Source organism: Motacilla alba, chromosome 17 (assembly GCF_015832195.1).
Source record: "Motacilla alba alba isolate MOTALB_02 chromosome 17, Motacilla_alba_V1.0_pri, whole genome shotgun sequence".
Classification (NCBI taxonomy): Eukaryota; Metazoa; Chordata; class Aves; order Passeriformes; family Motacillidae; genus Motacilla; species Motacilla alba.
The window spans coordinates 8,819,767-8,841,939 of NC_052032.1; the positions used below are offsets into that span (position 1 = coordinate 8,819,767).

Here is a 22,173-nt window from a genome sequence, read left to right on the forward strand (position 1 = left end):
ATTAATACAAAGGCTCTGAGTAGAAGCCTGTCTTTTGTCCTCAGCTTTTATTTGTATATAAGCTAGAGTCCGATTTAACACCTCTCCTGAAGTCTGCACACTCACAGGAAGCAAAAGTGGATGAGTCCTTTGTCCCACAGAGTGAGGCTCCCGTGATCAAGTTATTCCTGAAGTTGATCTGGTATCAACTGATTCACTACAGATCAAATCAGACAGAAAGCCACCAGATAAAGGAGCACCAGTGTGCTCTAAGGAGGTGACTGAGGAACTTTGCAGGGCCATAATTTCTCCTGCTCCAGGAACATTTGCACTTTGAGTGCATGAACTCTCTGTGGGGAGTGTCAGCAGGCAGTGAAGGGAGCCTGTCTCTTAACTTGCACACAAACTTCCCAGGCTGTGCTAACAGGAGGGGTCCATGCTGTGTTCTTGGCCTTGTAACCTGTTTCTACAGAGCTCTCATTGATGTAGTCAGAGCTGGGTTAGAAACTGGGATGGTAAAAGCAGCTGAGTTGGGTCTGTGCTCTGACTTCCACTGCTAAGGAGTTAGGAGTCCACATTTGGCTACAACAACCTGAGTTCTGTCTCTCCAATAGCTCATCTAAACAAAGCCACCTGTTAAAACTGACTTTGTGCCTCATTCACAAACACAAAACATGCAGTGCTCCAAACCCAGCGCTCTTGAGCATGACCTTCTCCACAGCCCGTTTCAACAGCACAGTTTGCTGTTTACATGTTTAATTATAGCTCTGAAAACAGCAGCTCGTGTTCATGCACCAAATCCTGCAGGTGCCTGTTTCCATAAGCAATGTTCCATTTCATGCCCGGCTGCTCCCCTGTCCGCAGGGGCGGCTGGCGGAGGTTTGTTGCTGATGCAAATGACTCACTGATGGGAATTCTCCAAACTGCCAGAAAATGTGTGGGCAATTCCATCTTATTTTGTTTCAGTTGCCTCTATAAGTGGCTACACTCTCAAGAGTAAAAAAAAATCATCCTGTTTTTGCTGTAAGTTCAGATTTGAAAGTGCTCTGGGTGGATTCAGGGACAGAGGGTGGTGGCTGGAGCGTCACCTGTTGGATCACAGCTCTGCCTCCTCCTGTGGATTCAGCAAAGCTTTCTCTTCAGTGCAAACCCAAAGAGTCTCATCTGGGAGTTGTGGTGGTTTCTGCAGAGCTGGCTGTGTCTGGAGGGCAGGCGTTGCTGGCCCCTCCTGTGGAAACCCAGTGTTTTCTGTAGGATCTGCATTGATTTCCACCGATGCCCTTCCCAGGACACAAACCTTGGCCATCAGTCTCCCCAAACAGAGGAGGCATTTCCCAAGAGCCAAAGAGAACAGCGCCTAAAGAACCATCACAACACAACTGCAGAGACAAAACTCAGCACATTTAACCAGTGAATATTAGAACTGCTTTGTAAGAAATCCCTGTTTCCTCTGTTCTTTCTCTCTCATGCACCTTTGCTCCTACTTTCTGAAGACTACATCCAAGACGCGTTAGTGGAAGCTGTACTAATCGTTTTAGCAGTTTCTGGGTCATGAAAAACAAAGAAAAGCTTATTAACGAGAAAAATGAAATAAGATTTCCCTAAGCTGATTGCTGATTAAAAAAAAAAATTCCACGTTCATTTTTCTGTATAAAAAAGAAAACATCTGTCACCATTTCAGTGTCTCAGTGTCCCTGCTTGTGGTTCAGCTGAGGCTTGATCAATAAATGCCCATTTTCACACCTTCTTTCTTAATCTTTTTAGTGAAGCTCAGGTAGTTGCAGACCAAAACAAAGTAAAATCAGTTAGCTGAGGTCTTCATCTGTGGGACTTGGTGCTGACATTGTTTTGAAATATTGAAGTATGTGTATCACTCCCAGATCTTAGTTGGGCCACAGCCATGCTCAGCACAAGTCCCAGAAACACTAGAACAGAGTTCAGGACTTTGTGTTTCTAAACAGATTTCATTGCCAAGGTTCAGAGCTGGATTGTGCAACCAAGTCCCAACAATGGCACGGATTGTACAATGCAGCCCCCATAAATTAAGCTTCCACACTGCAAGGTTGTTGTTTGAATTTGCCACCAGGTTGAAAAATACCCAGCTCTGTCAGAGCAGCAATTAGAGTAGGTAAAAATGAGTGTTGTTAGCTTTCCTGACAGCATCAAGGTACAAGACAGGAGATTTTGTTCGTTGCCAGGTATGACTTCTCAGGGAGCCTTTTGTTTCCATTTGACAAAATGTAATAGTTCTGTTTAAATGAAATAACCGTTAGTTTTTGGGTTTTTTAGTTCAAAAGATTGCTTTCTACACATCTCAAAAACGTAGTAATTGTTGTTGTTACCTTGACGCAGCCCGCAGGGAGAACTCACGGCACGGAGGGATCAGTGTGGATGTGAGACTGCTTTGAAAGTTCAGAACCAAGAGGAAATGGCCAACCCATCTCCTGGAGAGAGCCTGAGGATCTGGGACAGCCTGAGCTTCCAGCCCTCTGCCACTCTGAGCCCTGGCGGCTTTGAGCAGGACTTGGGTAAGGTGGCATCTCCCAGAGGGTCACTCAGTGCCCTCCCAAAGTATTTCTTGTGCTGTGGCAATAGAATGAACAGTTCCTCATTGCAACAGAATTCTTGATGATGGTTCTGGCTAGGGCTGAAAAATCTTCTGGGGTGAGGGGGAATTTCAGATAGATGGCTCTCTTCCAGATTTTGAAGGTGAAAAAGGGGCGCATGTAAAGCTGTCCTCTCAACGTCCATGCACAATTTAAGAGATTATATGGAATTGTTATTAAATTTGAATAAAATTCAGGAGAAGCTCTTTGCCTTTTCCATGCTGTGCTGTCACGGGTGTGAATTCAGCTCACAGTGACAGCTACAGGTGGAACAAACCCCATTTAGCTCCGAGACATTTCCAGCACCTGGTAGCTTCATTTGAAGGTCTCTGGGAGCCTTAAAATTAACTCTTCATAATTACCCCATCCCAGCACTGTGGGATATTGTCCTGCTTGGACACCAAAGCACAGGACATGGGCAGGGTGCAGGGGGAATGGAGGGATGTACTGAAGGGTGCTCGGGGCTGGCCAGGGGTGCAGGGCACGGCCACTTCTGCCAGGAGCAGAGGTTTGCACGGAAACAAGGGAAAGTTTGTGGCTGAAAGGGTTAAAAGCCGACCAGTAGCGTGCAGACCGCTCTGTCTGAAATGATCTCTGCCTGCTCCCACCAAACAGGAGCAGATGGTGCATTGTTTTAAGGGCTTTTCCGAGACAAAAGAACAAGATCAGATAACCTTTCCTCAAAGAGGGTACTTACAAAAAGCCTTTGCTCTTATTAAGGATTCTTCATTGTTTTCCTCACAACATTTTATACATCATATTGGATTTTGGGGTGGTGGAGAAGCCAGTATTGTTTACTGTGCTTCTTCCTCCCCCGCCGGGACCAGGAGGGCATCTTAGACGATTGGGCAGCAAGGCTGTTGTCTGAAGTGTTTTACCCTAAGAGAAAGACAACCTATTTATTTACTATTAATAACTGAGGGCCCCAATTCTGCAAGGCCCAGCCACCCACTATTCACCACAGGAACAATAGGAGCTGCTGCCTCGTGTCTGTGCCAGGAGAAACCTTCCCCTTCCCTGAGCATTTGCAGGAGCTGCCAGCCCAAGGCTGGACTGGGAAGCAGCACTCCCACCATGGCCACGCTGCTGCACGGGAAGCACAGAACTGTCGTGCTCAGCACAAAGTGGGTTTGAAATATGGGTCACAAGTGGCTCTGTCACCTCCCAGAGCAGGGACAGGGCATTCAGACTCAAGGCTGCATTGTCTGCTCAAGGCATCACCCAGCAGTTGCTCTGTCCTTTCATGGGACACAGGAGTCACCGTGCACACGCAACATAATGAGGTGTAATTCTACAACTGCTGCCAAATGCACATATTTACCTTTCAGAGGGACACACGTCACCTGACCACCCACGGCTGTGCCAAAGAAAGATTTGCTGTAGTAAACACACTTGGCAAAATAACAAATTTCATTTCAAACGTCTTAAAGCAGAGAGAAGAAGATATTCACAAAATATTTGCTTACTACCTGGGGTAAGACAGTGAACTTGTCCTGAATTGTTGAATTTTCTTTTTAAACACCGCCAGTATAAAACCCAGACTTGTAAATCCTATAAGCTCATACTGTGGTGAGCAAAAATTGTCTCCACAGGTAGTGTTGGGAAGTATCTCACATTGCACTTACATGAATTTCTCATCGGCTTAGGCACAAAACTTGGTATAAGCAATGAGCTGATAAGGAAGGGCTTTGCATATTGAACTACTGTGTAAAATCTTTGTGTCATTCCTGCCAAACCAGCAGGGCTCTCCCACAGGGAGCTGAGGAGATGAGCTGTACTCTCCTTGCTACTCCAGCATGTCCTCTGAATACAGCCCACAGTATCCAAATTTCTGTATTTCTATTAAATAAGAGAACTATATGATTTTTAAAAAACCCAGCATTTTGCCTGTGCCCCTTCCTACAGTCTAGGGAATGGCCTTTGAAATGGATTGGACTGAATGAGCCAGAAATCTCATTTCATCAGAGCAGACTGTTTGTCTCCTTTTTTTTTATTTTTTATTTTTATTTGAGCGATATCAGCATTTAAGCTGAAATGAATTGTTTAAAAAGTATTTTCTAAATGTTGAAGCTTAATCATGGCTACTGCTTTAAAATAATTTGCACTAGGAAAGCAAATGGAATGTTTTCCATAGTTCTTGAAATGCATCATTTAAACCTGAACCACAAGGAAAATGGATTTATATGTATCATCTTTGCCTAAACTGCTGATGGACATATTTTCTTGTATCACTAGAGGGAGCTGCCTTCTTGCTTCTAGAAGAGGGAGAAATTATTAAATTAGTGGAATAAGCACAGAAATGTATCAGCATGGCTTCAGCTAATTGGGCTCTGATGGAGAGTGTTGAGCTGAGGCAGCTCTTTGTGTTCCCTCCCAAATCCTGGCTGTGTTTTGTAATTCCCACAGCTCCAGCGAGCTCCAGCCCTGCCTTCAGCACCTCTGGAGTTGTCTGCAATGATGTTGTCCCTGACTGAGAGAGTTTAGAATAACTGATGAGGAACAGAAGGACCATTGCACAGAAATTCAGGATTCTGGTTAGGCCTGGGTTCAGGCCCAGCTCTGTTGCTATACTGAGCCAAGAGCTGCCCCCCTGCAGCTCCGTGTGACAAGGGGCAGCAGCAGGGTGAGGCGCTGCCATGTGCTGCAACATCTGGCTGGGAGCTGAACTCAGGCCAGCCCTCCACACCAGAGGATTTAGACATAAATACAAAACATGCAGAGCACAGGAGCAGCACAGGCCACATTAATCCCCTTGTTGGTAAGCAGCCATTCCAAGTGCCAAGCAGGATACCAGACGTGTTCAGAGAGGAGAGAAGGGCCTGATCCAGCAGCTGTGGAAATACAGATTCTCCAAGGTACTCCAGAGTGCAGCTCAGCCCGTGGATTTCCTGAGGGAACAGGCAGAGCCTTCATGTTTAGAGTCTCCTGCTTGGGGGTTGCTCCTGGCTCCCAGGTCTTGTGAAGGGCCAAACTGCCCTTTGTGGTCAGAAGTTACCAAACCTCTTTTCTTCCTCCCCTTTTACCTGTCATCACTGCAGGTCCTTTCCTGCACAGAGAGTGCTGAAGTCTGGGTGGTATTTCCTCTTACCTGGAGAGCACCTTGAAATAATAAAGCAATTGAGCTAACATGGAAATTTTAGAGAGGGGAAGGGCTGCCCAAATGGGGGCTACTGGGGAAATTCCTCCTGGATCTGCTGCTCCACTCCACAGCAGCATTTCAGGACACTTTACACCCCATATTCCTGCACCTCCAGGCAATAATGCAGACAAAGTCATGCTTACAGTTAAAGTTGCAACTATGTCTTTTTATAATAACTGGGTTGGTCTGATTGCTGACATGGGCAGAAAGAGAAAAAGCTGTCCTTGAGTAAAGCAGCAGTAAATGCTTCTGCCTTGCTTCAAGTGATTAGAAAAATGAGACTTTTAGCTGGGCTTTTTTAATTATATGTCAGGGAGATTCTACAGGGCTTTGCTGAGATTCTGCAGGTGCAGCGGAAAGTGATTTAATAAATAGCATTTTTTTCACGAGGCTGAGTGTATGCACATTGAAGCTATCTGGGTAGGCAGTAAATGCCATTCATCATCACCTAAAAGGACGTGAAGTTTAGCCAGATGGTATTTTCTTTAATGCAGGATGTTGCAACACAAGAAATGCATCTGGAAATAGCCACAATTAGGAAAATTACATTCAAAAGAAGGGAAAAGAGATCAGAGCAAACTTTTTAATCACTTTGAGGTCAATACCACTGGTTGGGCTTTGGTCAGAAGAACAAGAGAATTGTTCAGTGTGAGGCACAAATTGAAAATATTTTCCAGGTTTTAAATTATATCCTAATAGATGATCATATTTCTGACTGGCCCAGATATTAGTATTAAAAGCTGCTCAGGCAACTTAGCATCAATAAATATAGTTTGTAACTTTCTTTTGTAGAACGACCTTATTTGTTAGTATTGAAAGAGCTTTTGAAAGTGCTGTCTGTAGACCCACTGAAGAATTGTCCACTTGTCTTTTTTTCTATTAAATTGCTAAAAAAAACACTAATAAAACTTCCCTGTACAAAACCCAGCTTTTTCATCCACTCCATTTTCCTAAATCGGTCATTGCACAAAATTATTTCTAGTTAACTAACTAGTTAACTAGTTAACTAATCAGCATTAAGGAGTCTGGCTCAGTCCTCAAAATTAGAAAGACTGGCTAAAATGAACATTCTTTCTAAAAATATCTCAATTTGGCATGTCTAGATATGATTTTTGCCTTTTCAAACCACCCTCCAAAGCCAGGAAAGGCCCATTACCAAAAAATAGTATGAGATTTCCATCCAGTCTGTTGACACTGAAAAGAAGGGTGTTAAGAGAAGCTTTGTAGGAGAAGCCTCCTCCTCCATTGTAGGAGGAAAGTGAAGTCTGCAATCAAGCTGTTTATAAAAACAGAGCAGCATTCTAATAGAAAATCTGCACCAGCCTCAAAGATTTAATATTTTATTTCACTCGCACCCACATAAACACAAACCCCATCCTGGCATGCAAACAAGCCCACATCTCTGCTCCTTCTGAGTTCCAGACCCTTCAGTCTGTAAAGCAAAAACAAACTCTGCATGTCATGGGCTTATCCTGCACCACGGGGTAATTTGGATTCAGGTGACCTGGATAGAGACAGAGATTTTATCTCAAGTTTCCAAATCAAACCTATTTCTATTTATGACCCACACTTCCATTCTTTTATGACTCTGGTTGCTGTGACAGTGGCACAGCACAGAATAAACACACAACCTGTTTGCATAAGCTGAGCAATTCATCTGAGAAGCTCAAGCAGCCAAGAACATTTCACTGGTAAACATAATATCAGCTGCACTGTCACACACGGGCAGGGGACGTGCAGTAAGGAAGAAGCAGTGAAAAAGCTGCACCTGGAGCAAGAGGGAAAACTTCCCCACTTTAAAATGAAAGCTTTTTTCTTTCAAGGGGTTTGTGTCCCCCGTGACAAAAGAGAGAGGAACCAGCCTGCATCCCAATGCAGATGGAGGGGACGTGCAGGATGCTGCTCGAGTTCCCAAAGTGACCTTTTTTCACCTGGGAAACCTTGTCACAAGGTTGGGAATTTTTTCTTTTGTACCCATTGGCTCTGATCCTGTCGGTGCAGCAAGGGAACAGTGGGACCAAGAGTGACAATAACCCATACTCTGAAATTCAGGCTTAGAGCAGGAATTGTTCCTCATTCCTCTCTCCTTAAGTCCTGACAGTTCCCAATACTTGCAGGACTTTCTGCTCACCCATTTCTCGACAGGATGTAGGTACTGACATTTTCCTTCTCCAGTTATGGTGGAAGAGGTAAATGTATGCAGAGAAGTTATTTCAGTAATAAAGGCAGATGTCAGTTTTGGGAGGCTTCCAAAAACAAGCCCAGGGAAGAGTCTAAAGGAAAATGCAGTTGGAACCATGTATACATTCCCCTTGTGATGATCCCCTAAACTTCTGCAGGTGAGGGAGATTTTGGTGGCACAGAGCTGGAAGAGAAACACAGGAGACACCTGGACATTTTGAGGCAAACCTCCTTATTTCTGGCTCACAAACTGAAGGTCAGTGGGAAAGCTGTGTAACGAGAAAAGGGAATTCCAGTTCTGCTGTCCCAGGGGAAAAGGTGCTCCCTATCCCCAGATTCGGGTGTGCTTGGGCCATACTCAGTTGGCATCAGCTGCTCTGAGTCAGGGTTATAAACCTATGGACTGTAAAGGTGAGGTGCCAGGCTTCATTTGTGTTTGGAGACCTCAGTGTAGCTCTTGTGGGTAAGAGGATGTTGCTGTACTTGCCCAGGGCAGCAGGATGTGGCAGGAGCTGGCTGTGCAGCTCCTGTCCTGCCCTTTGCCCCTCAGCTCTCGGGTATTGTGTCACCTGGCTGAAGATACCATTTATCATGTGTCACTTCCTTACACAGCTCCAGCAGCAGCAGCAGAAACATCGGCTTCTGGTGCTGAGGGAGAAGGCAAAGCAAGAGGTTGAGGAAAGCCACAGGTTTTTGCGGGGCCTGCTGCAGCTCAGTTCAGAGGTAAGCTATGATTTCAGATCCTGGGGTACACCTCTAGGCCCCAGCTCTCGTGAGAGCAGTTGTAAACACACAGCAGTTTGTGAGCTGCTGTAGCACCTTACCCTCACATGCCCAGAGATTTCTCCCAGCCCATTAATTAATCAACTCTTTAGGGATTGTTGGCATAGGAAAAGCATTGTCTACAACCAGGGGCTTTCCAAAGAAGATGAGGAAAAAAAGTTTAAATGTTTTGCTTTTCAAATAGATCATTGAGGTGTGTGACAATTTGTGTGTGTGCAGGACAGCAGGAATTCCAAAGGCAGTGATCCTCCTGTGACAAGACCTTGCCACGCAGAGCAGACACAGAGAGGACACTGGCTGGAAGGTGACCTTGCTGCTGGCAGCTACAGGAGGTAGGATACAGTGAGGCACTCCAAGGATTTGGCCTGTGGTTTGACTATATTAATATTTTGGGGCACTAAAGTAATTGCTATGTAGTGTTTTTAGCTCTGATTTATGCCCAAACTACAGTATTAACATCTTTCCAATGTTGTGGGAGATCTTGCACTTTTAAAAAAGTAGAAACCCCTCTGAAACTTGTGTGAAAAGTATAGTTTTCTTCATTTTGCTTTACTATCATACCCTTGATATAAATTAGAATATTGTATGTGCATTTTTAAATGTCATTTAAAGTGGCATAAAGACTTGAGAATTGCTTCCAGGGTCTTATGGATGCAATTACCAGAAAGGCACCTTTGCACAGGTAAAACTTTCAGTACCACATAAAAATGAGCAGCATTCTTGTTTGAAAATATTCAATCTCCATGGAGGACTTGGCTCTGAAAGTAAGGAATTGAAATAATATTTCTGACTGCAGTAAGAAAATATTTCCTTTTTCTTACCTTCAGTAATCAAGAGATGGGTTCACTGAGACACTCTGCATTGAAGATAGAAAGAGATCCCAATCCAGTGGATCCCAAAATATTGGGAGAAAGAAAACTTTTAGGAGGAGGAGCTTCATATTGCCCAGTGCTTCAAGGAGGTGAACATGACATTAAAGGATTTAGTGGTATTGGGAAAATGCTCCATTCAACCTGGCCTGGAACACAGTTTTCTAACTAATTTTGAAAATCTTGACCTGAATATTTATGTTCATTATGCATACTTAAACTATGGCCATCTTCCCTTGTACTCCTGGCCCTTCTAAGACAGACGTGTTGGGAGCTGAGCGTTATTTACCCTATTGATGGACCTCTTTTTAAATTTTTACCTGTTTGCCATGATTTCACTTGTAAAGGAGGTTGATGTCCCTACCTTGTTCCTGGAAGTGAACAGCTGAGGGATGACTCCTCCAGCTCCTGCTGAGGGCAGTGCATGAGCTTGGCTGACAAATATTTGCCAGAGGCACCTTGAGTTCAGAAATGGATGTTAACTTGTACTGGGGCAGTTGGTTTTTGTCTTTTCAGATATTTTATTTTTGGTGACATTAACTCTTTGCCTTGGGATCTCTGCCAGCAGATCACAGACAGTCACAGCACAGCCATCACACCTCGAATCTGCTGTCACCTTGGGTGAATCTGCCCCATGGGGAAACCTGGGACATCTCTGGGGAAAGCAGTGACCAGGCCAGCTCCAACAGCCAGGTAACAGAAACAATCTGAGGAGTGCTTCTCTCTCTGGGTTGGTTGGTTTTTTGGTTGTAGTCCCTCTATCAAACTGGTCACCAATACTCTGCTCTGTCCCCAGCGGAGCGCAGCCATTCCACGCTTCGGAGGCTCCGGCGCCTTCTGTGGTTCCAGCCTGGCCGTGGTGGAGCAGTGCCTGAGGGCAGAGGAGCTGCGGGCTCGGCACCAGGCAGTGCTCCTGCAGCTCCGGAGGAAGGCTCTGCGGGAGAGGGCCAGGGCCGAGCTGGCCTGGCTGGGCCACCGCAGACGGTGAGGGCCGCGGGGGCACCGCTGCTGCAGGCCTGCTAGGCCAGGACTGCTTCTCCTCCTTTCAGGGGAACACAATAAATGTAAAATCTTCTTAGAAAGCAAGTAGCAAGTGAAAAATGAGGTGAGGAAAGGAGCCTGCATGGTTTTAGTGCCTCCAGAGCAGAGCTGAGCTTCTATTGCGGCCTCCTCTGTGGTGGTGTGGGGCACCAGCTGTGCTGAGGAGCCCTCAGGGATGGACACGAAGGGGTGTCCCTCAGCGCTAATGGCATGAGGAGCCCTCCGGGACAGTGAGGGGTGTCCCTCAGCGCTAATGGCATGAGGAGCCCTCCGGGACAGTGAGGGGTGTCCCTCAGCGCTAATGGCATGAGGAGCCCTCCGGGACAGTGAGGGGTGTCCCTCAGCGCTAATGGCATGAGGAGCCCTCCGGGACAGTGAGGGGTGTCCGTCAGTGCTAATGACATGAGGAGCCCTCAGGGATGGATGGTGAGGGGCATCCCTCAGCACTGACCAGCTGAGGAGCCCTCAGGGATGGATAGTGAGGATGTCCCTCAGCACTAATGAGGATAAGGAGCCGTCAGGGATGGACGGTGAGGATGTCCCTCAACACTGACCAGGCTGAGGAGCTCTCAGGGACAGTGAGGGGTGTCCCTCAGTGCTGACCACACTGAGACACTCTGAGGACCCCCCCAGTGCTCAGAAGACTCCATTTGCTTCAGGAGAGGTCCAGGCACCACAGCCCCAGGGTGGTGAGATGTCTTCTGAGTCCATCAGAACTTTCTGCAGAGCCTTCCACACCTACAGCTGTTTAGAGAGGAGCTTTTGTCCCATCCATAAATTCAAGGCATTTAATGATCTGACTCTGATTCTCATCCTTGTGATCTCCAGTGTTCTGGAAAACCTGCAGGATGGTACTGGAGCCTCTGCCATGGCAGCAAAGCAGCACAAGATCCTGATGGAGCTGAAATGGGAGCAGGTAATGCTGCAGTGAGGGGAGCTGGCATTCATCTCATATCCACAGGGAGGATGCAGCACAGGGAGGTGTCTGGAGTTGCTGGAGCAAGTGGGGTTTGTGTTTAAAAAAAAAAAAAATCACTTTGCATCCATTATTCTCCATGTTTCCTACATACCCACAGTGAGGTGGCTTTTGTGCCAAAGTCAGCAGTCTGTAAATCTTGGATAAAAGAAAACATCTTTTTTTTCCTCTTCTGCTACCTCACTGTTATTGTGGATTTTTCTATTTATGTCATAACAAACAGGTCATATAATGTAGGTTTCCACTGATTTATGCTTGTGATGTTGAAATATATTAAATTAATCTGACAGCTAATTTTATAGTCTTGGTTATTCCACTATGCTAGGTTCATAATTACACTTGGTAGTCAGAAAATTTCTGTCCTGCTCCTTACATAGTGCAAGCCTCTCATTTAAGGAAAGGAATTCCTAGTGCAAACCACAAGCACCCTGTAGTTCTGAATGATCTGAAGACCATTTTTAAAGGTCTCACCACTTGACACACCATCAAACATCCCTTTACCTGTCATCAGTTTTCACAGGTGAAACCCCTGTTGAAAAATAAAACTGCAAATTTTTTATAAAAAGGGAAACTATTGAATTTTCAGGGTCGTTTGGGATTAATAGTGCCCTATGTGAAGAAACATTATACATATTTTTAAGCACAGCTCTTCATTATCTTCCCTCTGTTATGCTCTTTTCTTTCTCTGCTTTGTGTAGGCAGAAATCCAGCACCTGAAAAACATCCACAGGGCAGCCCATCAAGAAAGGAAGCTTTTATTAAAGCAGCAGAGAGAGATCTTAATGATGCAGCATTCAACAGCACAAGTCCAGGAAAAGCTGCACAGTGTGGCTGGAAAGCAGGAGGTTATGAAGTCAGGGAGTAAAGACAATTGTGTCCAGCTAAAGCATAAAAAGAGCAAGAAATATGAGGGGTAAGTAAAACTTTTCTCAGTGATTGCTGAAGGTAAGACCGAATCCAGTGGAGAAGATGGAGACAGGTATGTCCTAGATAATTGTGTGAGCTTAGATACTCCAAAGAGGGAGTGTATGATGATAAAGTTTTCCAACTTCTGTGTTCAAGCAGCTGATAAATCAAGATCACTGCTTATCATTCTGTCCCAATGGTGAGTTCCTCAGGGCACCTTTAATGATGCCACGCAACTGCTAATGATAGTTCATGCTTTCATGGTGGCTTTTAACTACAAACCCAAACACTTTGCAACTATATATTAATTAGTCTTCACAATACCCATATGGAATGAGTAGAAACGTATTGATTTAATTGGGGAAATTCACTCCTTTGTCACCCGCTGGCTCTGAGCCTCTGTATCACTCAGCCCCTCAGAGCTGGTCTGTGCTTCACTGAGGATTTAACCACAGAAGGATTTTGTAATACACAGGGCTAAATTTTAGGCTTAAACTGAAGCACAGAGGTGTCATGTAAAATCCTGTAGAGAGATACAGTTCAGGAGTTTAGTCAGACTAAGAAATCCCCATCCTGCTGTTCCCCAGGAGCATCCCTGCCTGCTTCCTGCTGGGCTGCAGGAGCTGAGCAGTGTGAATGAGAGCCCCGCAGCATCCACACTGCTCAGAATAAAAATCTAGTTTGCTTCAGGAAGAGAAAAAGCAGCTAAAGACATATATTTATCAATGTGAATTAAAACCCCCTTTCATTCAGTGGTACCCAGAGCTTTAGCAGGGTGGTGAGTCAGGTTTGTGCATTTACTTAAGTCCCCACAGGGGAAGGCTTTCAAATAAATCCCTGCATGGAACTGATCTATAATTCATGGTGTTATTGATTACAAGTCAGAGAAATCTTTAAAAGGTTTCTTGGCTGTGCTTTCACTTCTTATTACTGACAAGGCTGCTCGTAGGAGAACAGTGAATATTGGTGTCATTCTGGAGCAGCCAAGGGCTGGTGGAATCAAATGCACCCAAATTCTGGCTGATTGTCCATAGATCTCAGTCCTGTGTAGGAGTGCAGAGGGGTGATTATGCTATTTATCCACCTGCATGGGTATGTTCATATTTTATACAAATCAGGAACACAGCATTCCATGTGAAACTCTTTACAGCTTTTCTACTGAGAACAAGGAACCACTGGTACAACACCAGAAACAGGTGGAGGAGTTGCCAGCTTTGGAGCAGCCCCTTAATGCTCAGGATGATGTTTTCTTACCTCTGGAAACTACAAATTCAGCTGGAATGGAACCTATAGCCACACTCGTTACAAGAAAAGGCCAAAAGTGTGTATTTCTGGTAAGGACCACCTCTGGAATTCCATTCATGCCTAAAGAAAGGGTGCCCCAGATTATATTTGCCTTAAAATAGGGCCAGCACAAGACTCATTTGGCACTTAGGAACATGAAGTCAAAATAAGAATAAGTGTGTTGGTTACATGCATTTTTTCCTCAAAACATTAACTCTCCTAAATGTTTACATTCTAGGAATCTGTGCTGGAGGAAAAGGCACTTCTTTCAAACCCTGATCCTCAAGATAATGAAGGTATTAATCCATGTGGCAGAAAGAACCCAGTGAAAGCCTTGGGGATGCTTCCTACTTGGTGTAACTTATGCCTTGTTCAGGCAGAAAACACTCTTGAAGGAACAGGTCAATCATATTTAATGCTATTATGTCCAATCTGTTTCAACTACTTCAATCAAATTTTAATCCAGACAGAAAGAGAGACAATCTTCTCATTTATTACCAAAGTGTCTTGCTCACTATAGCCAATGTATAAATCACTGCTGGGCAAGATGGTGGGGATCTCTGAGGTTTATTAAGAGATGATTACACTGCTTCCCCAGAACAAAATCATAACTTACTCTGATTGTGTCATTAACAATTTGCTCTCTTTTGATACAGTTTTTCAAGAATTTAGGGCTGTTCTTTTTAAAAGAACATAGATCAGTTGAAGATAGACTTGGACAGGACATGCTGGAGTTATTTTTGTTTCCAGGTTTTATCCTCAGCTCGTATTTCCTACTCTCAGTAGGACAGGTGAAAAATAAAACTGTCTGTTTATATATGAGTCAGTTATATCATTTACATAGTTTTGGGTATGCATAATTTCTGTAATATAAACATTTACATATTGTGGCAGTATTTCCTATTTCTGTCATTTTTCTAATGAACCATCTTTCTGCATTTCATAGAATCCTAGAATATCCTGATTTGGAAGGGACCCATAAGGATCATAAAGTCCAACTCCTAATTTACTCCTAGATATCACAGTGAGGAGCATGATAGGTTCCATTCCAGTTTTAAGTGTCCTAAGTGATCTATCAGCAAGCTCTTCTTTAAAATATTTTTCTTTTAAATGTTCCAGTTAAAGAAGTGGAAGTGCCTGTCCCTTCTGAGATCCATCAGGTGGATGCCAGTCACTGTTTGGAGCATTTGGACCATATTTCTCATGAAGCTTCTGATGAACAAAATTTAAAAGCATTTTCTGAGGAACCGACTTCCACAAAATCATTGTCCAAGTCAAATAACTCCTTTTTGCAATGTGAAAGTGCCAAATCAGACTCTTCTCACTCAGAATTTCAGAAAGTGTCTGCAGTTTGGATCAGCTTCTCAAAAAGTTCCATTTCAGACCCAGAATTAGAGCTGAAGCATGGAGAGGACACAGATGTCAGTGTCCCAGAAGAGTTTGTCTGTGACAGTGGTGTTGCGTTTGCTAATACCTCAAAAGAGATGCCAATAGCAATAAGCCATGGAAAGGAAACATCACCTAGTGACAAACACAATGAATGTGAGCTGCCTGAAGATGACAGAGCTGAGACTTCATCTCTCTCCCAGAAATACCCTGGAGATTCGTTGGATCATGGCTGCGATGATCACCTGCTTTCCTTCATCCCAGCAGACGAAACAATTATCTCCAGAACCGAGTCAGCACATTCCTCCCAGTCCGAAAACCCTTCTGAGGGGGTGGGGGAGCCACACCTGCATGCCTCACAAAGCTGCAGCAGAAACGAGCCCTGTTCTCAGGAGATCCCAGCACTGGGAAGTGATGCAGCTGCCAGCCCTTCATGCACTGGTGCAACCTGCAGTAGTGATAAGGGTCTCCCTCCAACTGATGAGGATACCTCGTTGGAAATGCTGTGTCCTGTGGGTGAAGTATTGTCCTCTGGAAGTGCTGACTTGCCATCCTCTAACAAAAAGGATTTGTCATTTCCAAGAGAAGATCTTCCTCCTCCCCTTTTAGGTGCAGATGCAATGAAAAATGATGATCCTGCCTCCAGCACGGATGATTTCACATCTCCACCGGAAGAAATGACAGGCTCGGAGTCTAGTCAGGGCACGGGTGAAGATATATCACTGGAAATGGATGCATTACCCCCATTACCTGATAAGACCATGCCTGAAGAATTTCCCCTGCTCACTACAGAGACAAGTGGTGCTTTTTCAACTCGGGATGGTTGTCTCTCAGAACAATCTATTACAGCTCTTTCCAGCTGTTTGTCAGAAAACCTGCATGGAGAACAGGAGATGCCTTTGCAGCATTTGGAGTTTCTGCCTGTGTCAAATACAGATTCTTCTGGTGGAAGTAAGAGTCCTGAACTCCCAATGAAACAATGCAAAGTGTGTGAAAAGCTGCCCAGTGCTGAGGAGGACAGGGATGACCCATTATCATCATTTGAAATTGGGGACAGAGTGTTGGTAAAGCAGAGCCAGCCTGGAACTCTGATGTTCAAAGGCCAGACTCATTTTGGCAGTGGCCACTGGGCTGGTGTTGCACTGGACAAAGCTGAAGGTGACAATGCTGGAACTTATGAAGGGGTGAAGTATTTCGAGTGTGCTCAGCACTGTGGGGTCTTTGTCAGACCTGATGAGATTTCACACCTGTTTGGGGTTAACAAAAATAATTCCAGTTACATGGGGAATGAAGACTCTGACTCCTTCCATGATGATGATGACTCCCTCAAAGGAGACTGCAACTATTCTGAAGATGATGAGCAGAGAGTGGGGTTTGCAGAGGAGAAAGCAGAAGACACAAGCAGTGCAGGAGGTTCAGAAGTGAAAGAAAACCAGTCTGGGTTACACAGTGCCTTGCTGTGTGGAAAAGGGCAAAAGTTTCCCCATTCCAAGCAGTGTAACTGTAATGAATTCCTCTGTCAAAAGAACTTAACGTGCTTGGGATCAGATAAAGAAAAACCAGAAGTGGCACAAATAAAACAAACTGTATTTGCAGATGCTCTTCCAAAGAAAAGCAAGACAGATGAGGTAAACACAAGCAAAAATATTTGTTGCTTGGTAGAGGATCAGAAAAGAATTAAACTTGCTGATGATATTGCAAGTGAACTCAGTAAAAAACTTCTGTTTGACATTTTAATTGCATTTTCTGAAACAGCTCAACACAAATATAAAAGTGCCTTTGAAAAAGACATGATGAATTATGGCAAAGGCCTGAGGCAAGAAGACAATCAGAAACCATTTCCCCTCAAAGAAAATTCAGTTGCTGCCTTATCTGAGCCATCAGCAACGGTTTCTGATGTTTTACTGGGTGATTTTGATATGCTTGGCATTCATGGTTGTCACACAGTAACAGACAGAATTGTAACTAAATTTATAGATGATGCAGTTAAAGAATATAAGAAGATTAAAAGAAAACACAGATCAAAAGCAGACAAGATACTTCATTTATCTCCAGAGACTTCTCCAACCACTTTGCCTGTAAGTACAGTGAGAAAGTTTTTATTTCAAGAGCTGGCTCTGAAGCTGGGTCTATAGAGGCAAGAATTTGTGTGGCCCAGTTTTTCATCATCCACAGAAATTATATCAATGTTAGGAACCTGACTGGTCACTTGATGTGACCTATTCCTTATTTAAGGAATTATTCTGTAGCCATTGGATAGTACATGTACGATCCAAACAAAGAAAATGGGAGTTCTTTATTGGAATTTTTAATAATACATCAGTAAGCCTTTCTTTGAGCCCATGAATAAAATAGCTTTAAGTGTAACCTTGATCAGTTGCTAATAATCCCAATACCTCTGAAAAGATGGAATATATCTGTCTTTTCTTTTTCTCTCTTGAAGCTCCTTTTAAAAATCCTTGATGCTGGTGTTTTTGGAAGCTCTGAAGATTTTGATCAGCCTAATTCTGACCAAAACATGCCGGTGAGACAGACACAAAAGCAACACTTGTACAGATTAGACCAGTGGCACTCAGCTCCTTGGAAGAAAACCGTGGAAGTTCCTCTTGTGATACCACACAACAGTTCTTATGTTAAAAATTTGTCTGCATATGCTGTGGAAGAATTATGGACCCCAGAGAACATAAAATCAAATTTCAGGAACATCAACATGCCAAAGTACTTGGAATATAGTGATCTCCCAGGGAATGATTTGGAAGCAGAAAGCAAGAGGATGTATAATCAGGTAATTAACAGTTAGAGCTTTAAAAATAACTTTTGTAGTGTTCTAAGGGCTGAATCATATTAGCTAATATTTAATGTTATTCCAGTTGCTAACACTAAATATAACTAAAGGGACACCAAAAGGTACTACCAGGAGTATTTTGTAATTTGCTGCAGAGTAATTCCAGTAGAATAAATGTCCTTGCAGAGAATCCAGAGTTCCACCCTAACCCTTGGACACCTGACCCGGTGTCTGTCTGGGTCTGTTCAGGGAAAGCCAAGTTCCATGGAAAGCTGGGGCCTGGAATCCAGTTTTCCTGACTTCAGTGTCCTGCTGGGTTTGTTACAGGTTATATTTGATTTGAGCCGTGAGTTGCTGTGTGCAGAATATCAAGTGACTGCGAAGCCAAATATGTTCCCATGGATGGAAAAAACTGTGGGATCTTCCTGTTCCAGGCATCCCTGCAGAAGGACAGATGTCAGTGATGTCAAGGTATGTTCTGGCAATGTAAAGTACAGGAGCAAGAGTGAAAAGAGCAGAGACTGCAAAAAAAAATTGTGAAATTTGGGAGGATTATGACAATGTAACTGAGGTGATGGGAGAAGAAACAGTATTACCCTGAAATGCCTGAATAAATATAGACTGAGCTGATTAGTCAAAATATTCCATATGTGTGGAGTTAAGAATGGGAATGGGCCTTTAAACTCTCCTAATTATGGCTATTTTGTGTGTAATATTATGATTGAAATGTGCTGGTTGGCCAGTATTGATTAGCTGCCTCTAGATCAGTCCCCTAAACTTTGGGATGTTTCTGGACTGAAAGCTGGATCTTCACACTGGCACCTGTCACTCATGTGGAACCTTCACAGCACCAGAATTCTTATGAGGAGAGTTCTTTTCAGCCTTCTTTATTTTGTAGACGTTTGTTCAGGGTGAAATTATTAAAATAATGAACCTGGAAAAGAATGACTTAGAAATGAAAAGAAAAATCCTAAATATGACCAAGTATGGAAACTGTAAGAGAGACAGAGTGGACCTTATTCTGGTAAGCAGAATTTCCAATGGGGATTTGTTTATTTCCTCTAGATTTAAACTAGAAATTCTCGTCCTTTTGTGAGAATTACATTTACTTAAATTAACTTCAGATCTTCAAATTACTGCCTTTTTAAAATTGAATTAACAATCCAGTATTTCCAGCTCTCGTGAGTGGTTTAAATTTAGAAAATTAATGATGCAGATGTAAAGTTGTTGGATTAGGTGCTGTGTCTCAGTACTTTTGAGAAACTCTCCTTTTTGAAGTAAAAATTTGTTTCCATGTTATATTTCAGATCCAGGAGCTCCACAAGGAAGAATCTCAGTGGACTTCCTATGGTGCTGATGAATTAACAGTGAAGATGAGGATGACTGAAGCCATATTTGATATCTTGATCCTTGATACAATCAGAGTTCTTAATAAGATTTATCTGAAAAAAGCCTGTTTGAAGGGTGACTGTGCACCATCTTTTTTCTTTTAATACACTGTGGAACTGGTTCAAAGGAGCCTGGAGCTGGCACAGGGAATGGCAGGACCTGGAGCCAGACAATCAGGTTAAATGGCTATAATTTTATGCAAATGAAGCAAATACTGACGTGATGCACTTTAAATTGGAGATTTTTCTACCAGCACCTTCAGTTCCTAACAATCAGATGTGTGCCTGTAATTGGGTTATTTATCATGCAATTCACAGGAGCCCATTGAATTTTTACAACACCCAAATGTGGAGTGCTGAGAATGTACTTTAATAGACAAAAGAGAGGAAATCAATACTCCTTTTGTATTGGCAAAACTGGAAAAAAAAATCAAGATTTTGACAAGGAAATAGAAACATTTCCTCAGCATGGTAATTGTTCTCTATGCTAATTGCTGTGGTCCCATCTATTTTGTACTGAGAAAATCAAATTTTTGTTAGTTCTTTTTAAAATAAATACAGTGCAAATATTTCTTACTGGAATTCAGAAACTGTTCATTATTGAATAATTGTTTGTAAAGAGATCAGATTTTTTTTCCAGTCCTATTCAGAGTGTCCTTCAAATAAAATTTAAATCAGGATCAATAAAGAGAAATTATCTAAAGACTTAACTTTTAACAATACTTAAAATCTGCGTGGGGGAATAAAAAGACATTTTTATGTTTATATTTTTAAATACTGTTGGCTTAATTGTTTTTGTACTTGTTTTCTGAATAAAATATTATACACATGGCTTATTTTGTTCATTTATTTTCACTGAAATCAGTTAGAATAACAGATTCTCTTGTACACACTGTTCTTCTCAGCAGTGAATGGGTGTATATTTGTTTTGCTGAGCACATTAAACCCTCCCCTGCTTGTTGCCATATGAACAGAAATAAAAAGGCAACTTCTGCCCCCAGCTCCTTAACTGGTGATCTTATCCTATAAACTATTTTCATGTCTCTAGTGGTACATTTCCTTGTCTCTGACTTTATCCTCATTGATTAGTTAATCCACATAAGTTATTTATTTTCTTGTTGTCAGTTTATAACAATTTAACTCCATTTTTTTTTCTCCTGGACTTAGAGTGTTGGATACAATGACAAATCTATAAATTGCAGCACTCTGGTTTTTCAGTTTATTCTCACTCTGGTTTTGCAGCAGCAGGATCCCTTGTTTGGAATGAAATCTATTAAAAATATCACTTAGCTATGAATAAATAGCTGAAGGACTTGCTTGCTTTTAGCCTTATGTTACACCTGAGGCAGAGAGGGACCCACCAGGTTTGCAGTGAGGGCTGTGAGTGAAGCCTGAACCCTCACACACTGCTCTGCAGGGAAGGACACAGCCATAAAGAACCTCCTGCTGATGAGAATAACAAGTGTGCACACAGAACATGTCAGACATGTTTAATATCCCCCACCATTCTGTGTTCAAAACCTGAGATTCTGGCACCCAGATATATTGACCTGTTCACTCAGTGGCAAGGCTTCAATATCAAGATTACTCTCCTTCAAGGTCTAATATTTTGTTTGCCTTGGGTTTGATCAATATTAACCTCCTGGGTCAATAAATCTTGATACTAGCCTCAAGAGGAGTCATTATCTTTCATAGAAAATGATTATTTCTCAGTTAAACCCTAGATTTAATTCTCCTGCAATCCATCTCTTTCATCTTCATACATTTAACAATTCTTCTAAATAAAATGTGCTCTAAAATATCTTAGGTGCTGCAGATTTTTAAAATCCTAATTAGCAGCTGCTACGAGGTTTTTCAGTTCTTGGAAGCTGTTGTAGCTCTGCTATTGTAACCATCTATTTTGTTGCTTGCTGTACCCAGAAAAAATAGAGAAAACCCCAAAGCTGGGATGTGATATGAGAAACTATTTAGGTTGTAGCTGTGGATATGGATCAAAAGATATGTGTCTGAACCATTTTAGATTTAATGGTCAAATAAAATAAAGGGTCTGGAAAAAGCAAAAGTAGCAGAAATTTACTCTTGTACTGTTTGAGGGTTGTTAGCCACAAACAATGATGAATTAAGTTCTAACCCTGAACTCCCCCGATGGGCCTGAAGTAAGAATTTAAACCCCTTTGTTCCCTACTTGTTCTTGAAGGATTAAAAGAAGTGTTTGTGAGCAACAGAAGCAAGAATTATCTTTTCAGAGACCTCAGTCGTTCATTATCTGAGTTTTAAAATCCTCTGAAACCCTTCTCTGGGGACGTTGTTGGGTTCCTGCTTCTCATTAAGGTAATGAAAATTCTTGAGGCTGTATTTAGAAAGGAAAGGAGACTTTCATACTGGGCGAGAGTGAAAAGGGGCTAAGATCCATTACTAGTGCTCATCCTGAATTGATGGAAAGGACAGAGCTTCTCTCAAACCACCTACACACAGCCTTTAATCCGAGCTGCAGTCGGAGGAGAGATGGCTCTTCCCTGCCGAGAGAGGTGCTCAGGGATGAAAGAGCTCTCGACCCAAAGGCTGCCCTGCTTTCATCTCTGCTCAGCGAGAAGTCTCGTGAAGTTAGAACTTCTCTTTCTATATAAATTATCACATAAATTTGGCCACCGAGCGATCTCACGGAAGGCCAGAATGGGCAAGACAGCAAAGGAGCGCAGTGGGTCCGGGAGTGCAAGCTCCTGGTGCAGCAGGGTTATCCCAGAGCACAGGATCGTGTCCCGATGGCTCTGGAGTATCTCCGGTGAGGGACACTCCAAACCCTCTCTGGGCAGCCTGCTCCGGTGCGCGGCCACTTCGGTGACGAGCGCC

The 22,173-nt window shown here is 43.1% G+C and overlaps 1 protein-coding gene across 5 annotated transcripts in view; it reads left to right on the forward strand.

Moving 5' to 3' along the window:
* The window catches only part of CCDC187 (coiled-coil domain containing 187), a 31,707-nt gene extending 11,559 nt beyond the window's left edge, over positions 1 to 20,148 (forward strand). Inside the window, exons 1-17 of one of the 5 annotated variants that reach the window (XM_038156662.1) lie at positions 1,334 to 2,177; positions 2,332 to 2,507; positions 8,064 to 8,161; positions 8,518 to 8,628; positions 8,908 to 9,020; positions 9,516 to 9,649; positions 10,123 to 10,250; positions 10,354 to 10,541; positions 11,427 to 11,514; positions 12,273 to 12,487; positions 13,631 to 13,814; positions 14,003 to 14,165; positions 14,884 to 17,228; positions 17,594 to 17,935; positions 18,263 to 18,406; positions 18,834 to 18,959; positions 19,243 to 20,148. In XM_038156662.1, coding sequence (XP_038012590.1) covers positions 2,408 to 2,507; positions 8,064 to 8,161; positions 8,518 to 8,628; positions 8,908 to 9,020; positions 9,516 to 9,649; positions 10,123 to 10,250; positions 10,354 to 10,541; positions 11,427 to 11,514; positions 12,273 to 12,487; positions 13,631 to 13,814; positions 14,003 to 14,165; positions 14,884 to 17,228; positions 17,594 to 17,935; positions 18,263 to 18,406; positions 18,834 to 18,959; positions 19,243 to 19,428 — 4,665 coding nt within the window. In that variant the 5' untranslated portion in view covers positions 1,334 to 2,177; positions 2,332 to 2,407 and the 3' untranslated portion in view covers positions 19,429 to 20,148. Of the gene's footprint in view, positions 1 to 1,333; positions 2,178 to 2,331; positions 2,508 to 8,063; positions 8,162 to 8,517; positions 8,629 to 8,907; positions 9,021 to 9,515; positions 9,650 to 10,122; positions 10,251 to 10,353; positions 10,542 to 11,426; positions 11,515 to 12,272; positions 12,488 to 13,630; positions 13,815 to 14,002; positions 14,166 to 14,883; positions 17,229 to 17,593; positions 17,936 to 18,262; positions 18,407 to 18,833; positions 18,960 to 19,242 lie in introns of those variants that run through there. The other 4 variants (XM_038156658.1, XM_038156660.1, XM_038156659.1 and 1 more) reach the window with 4 other exon arrangements.
* Positions 20,149 to 22,173: the final 2,025 nt, after the last annotated feature.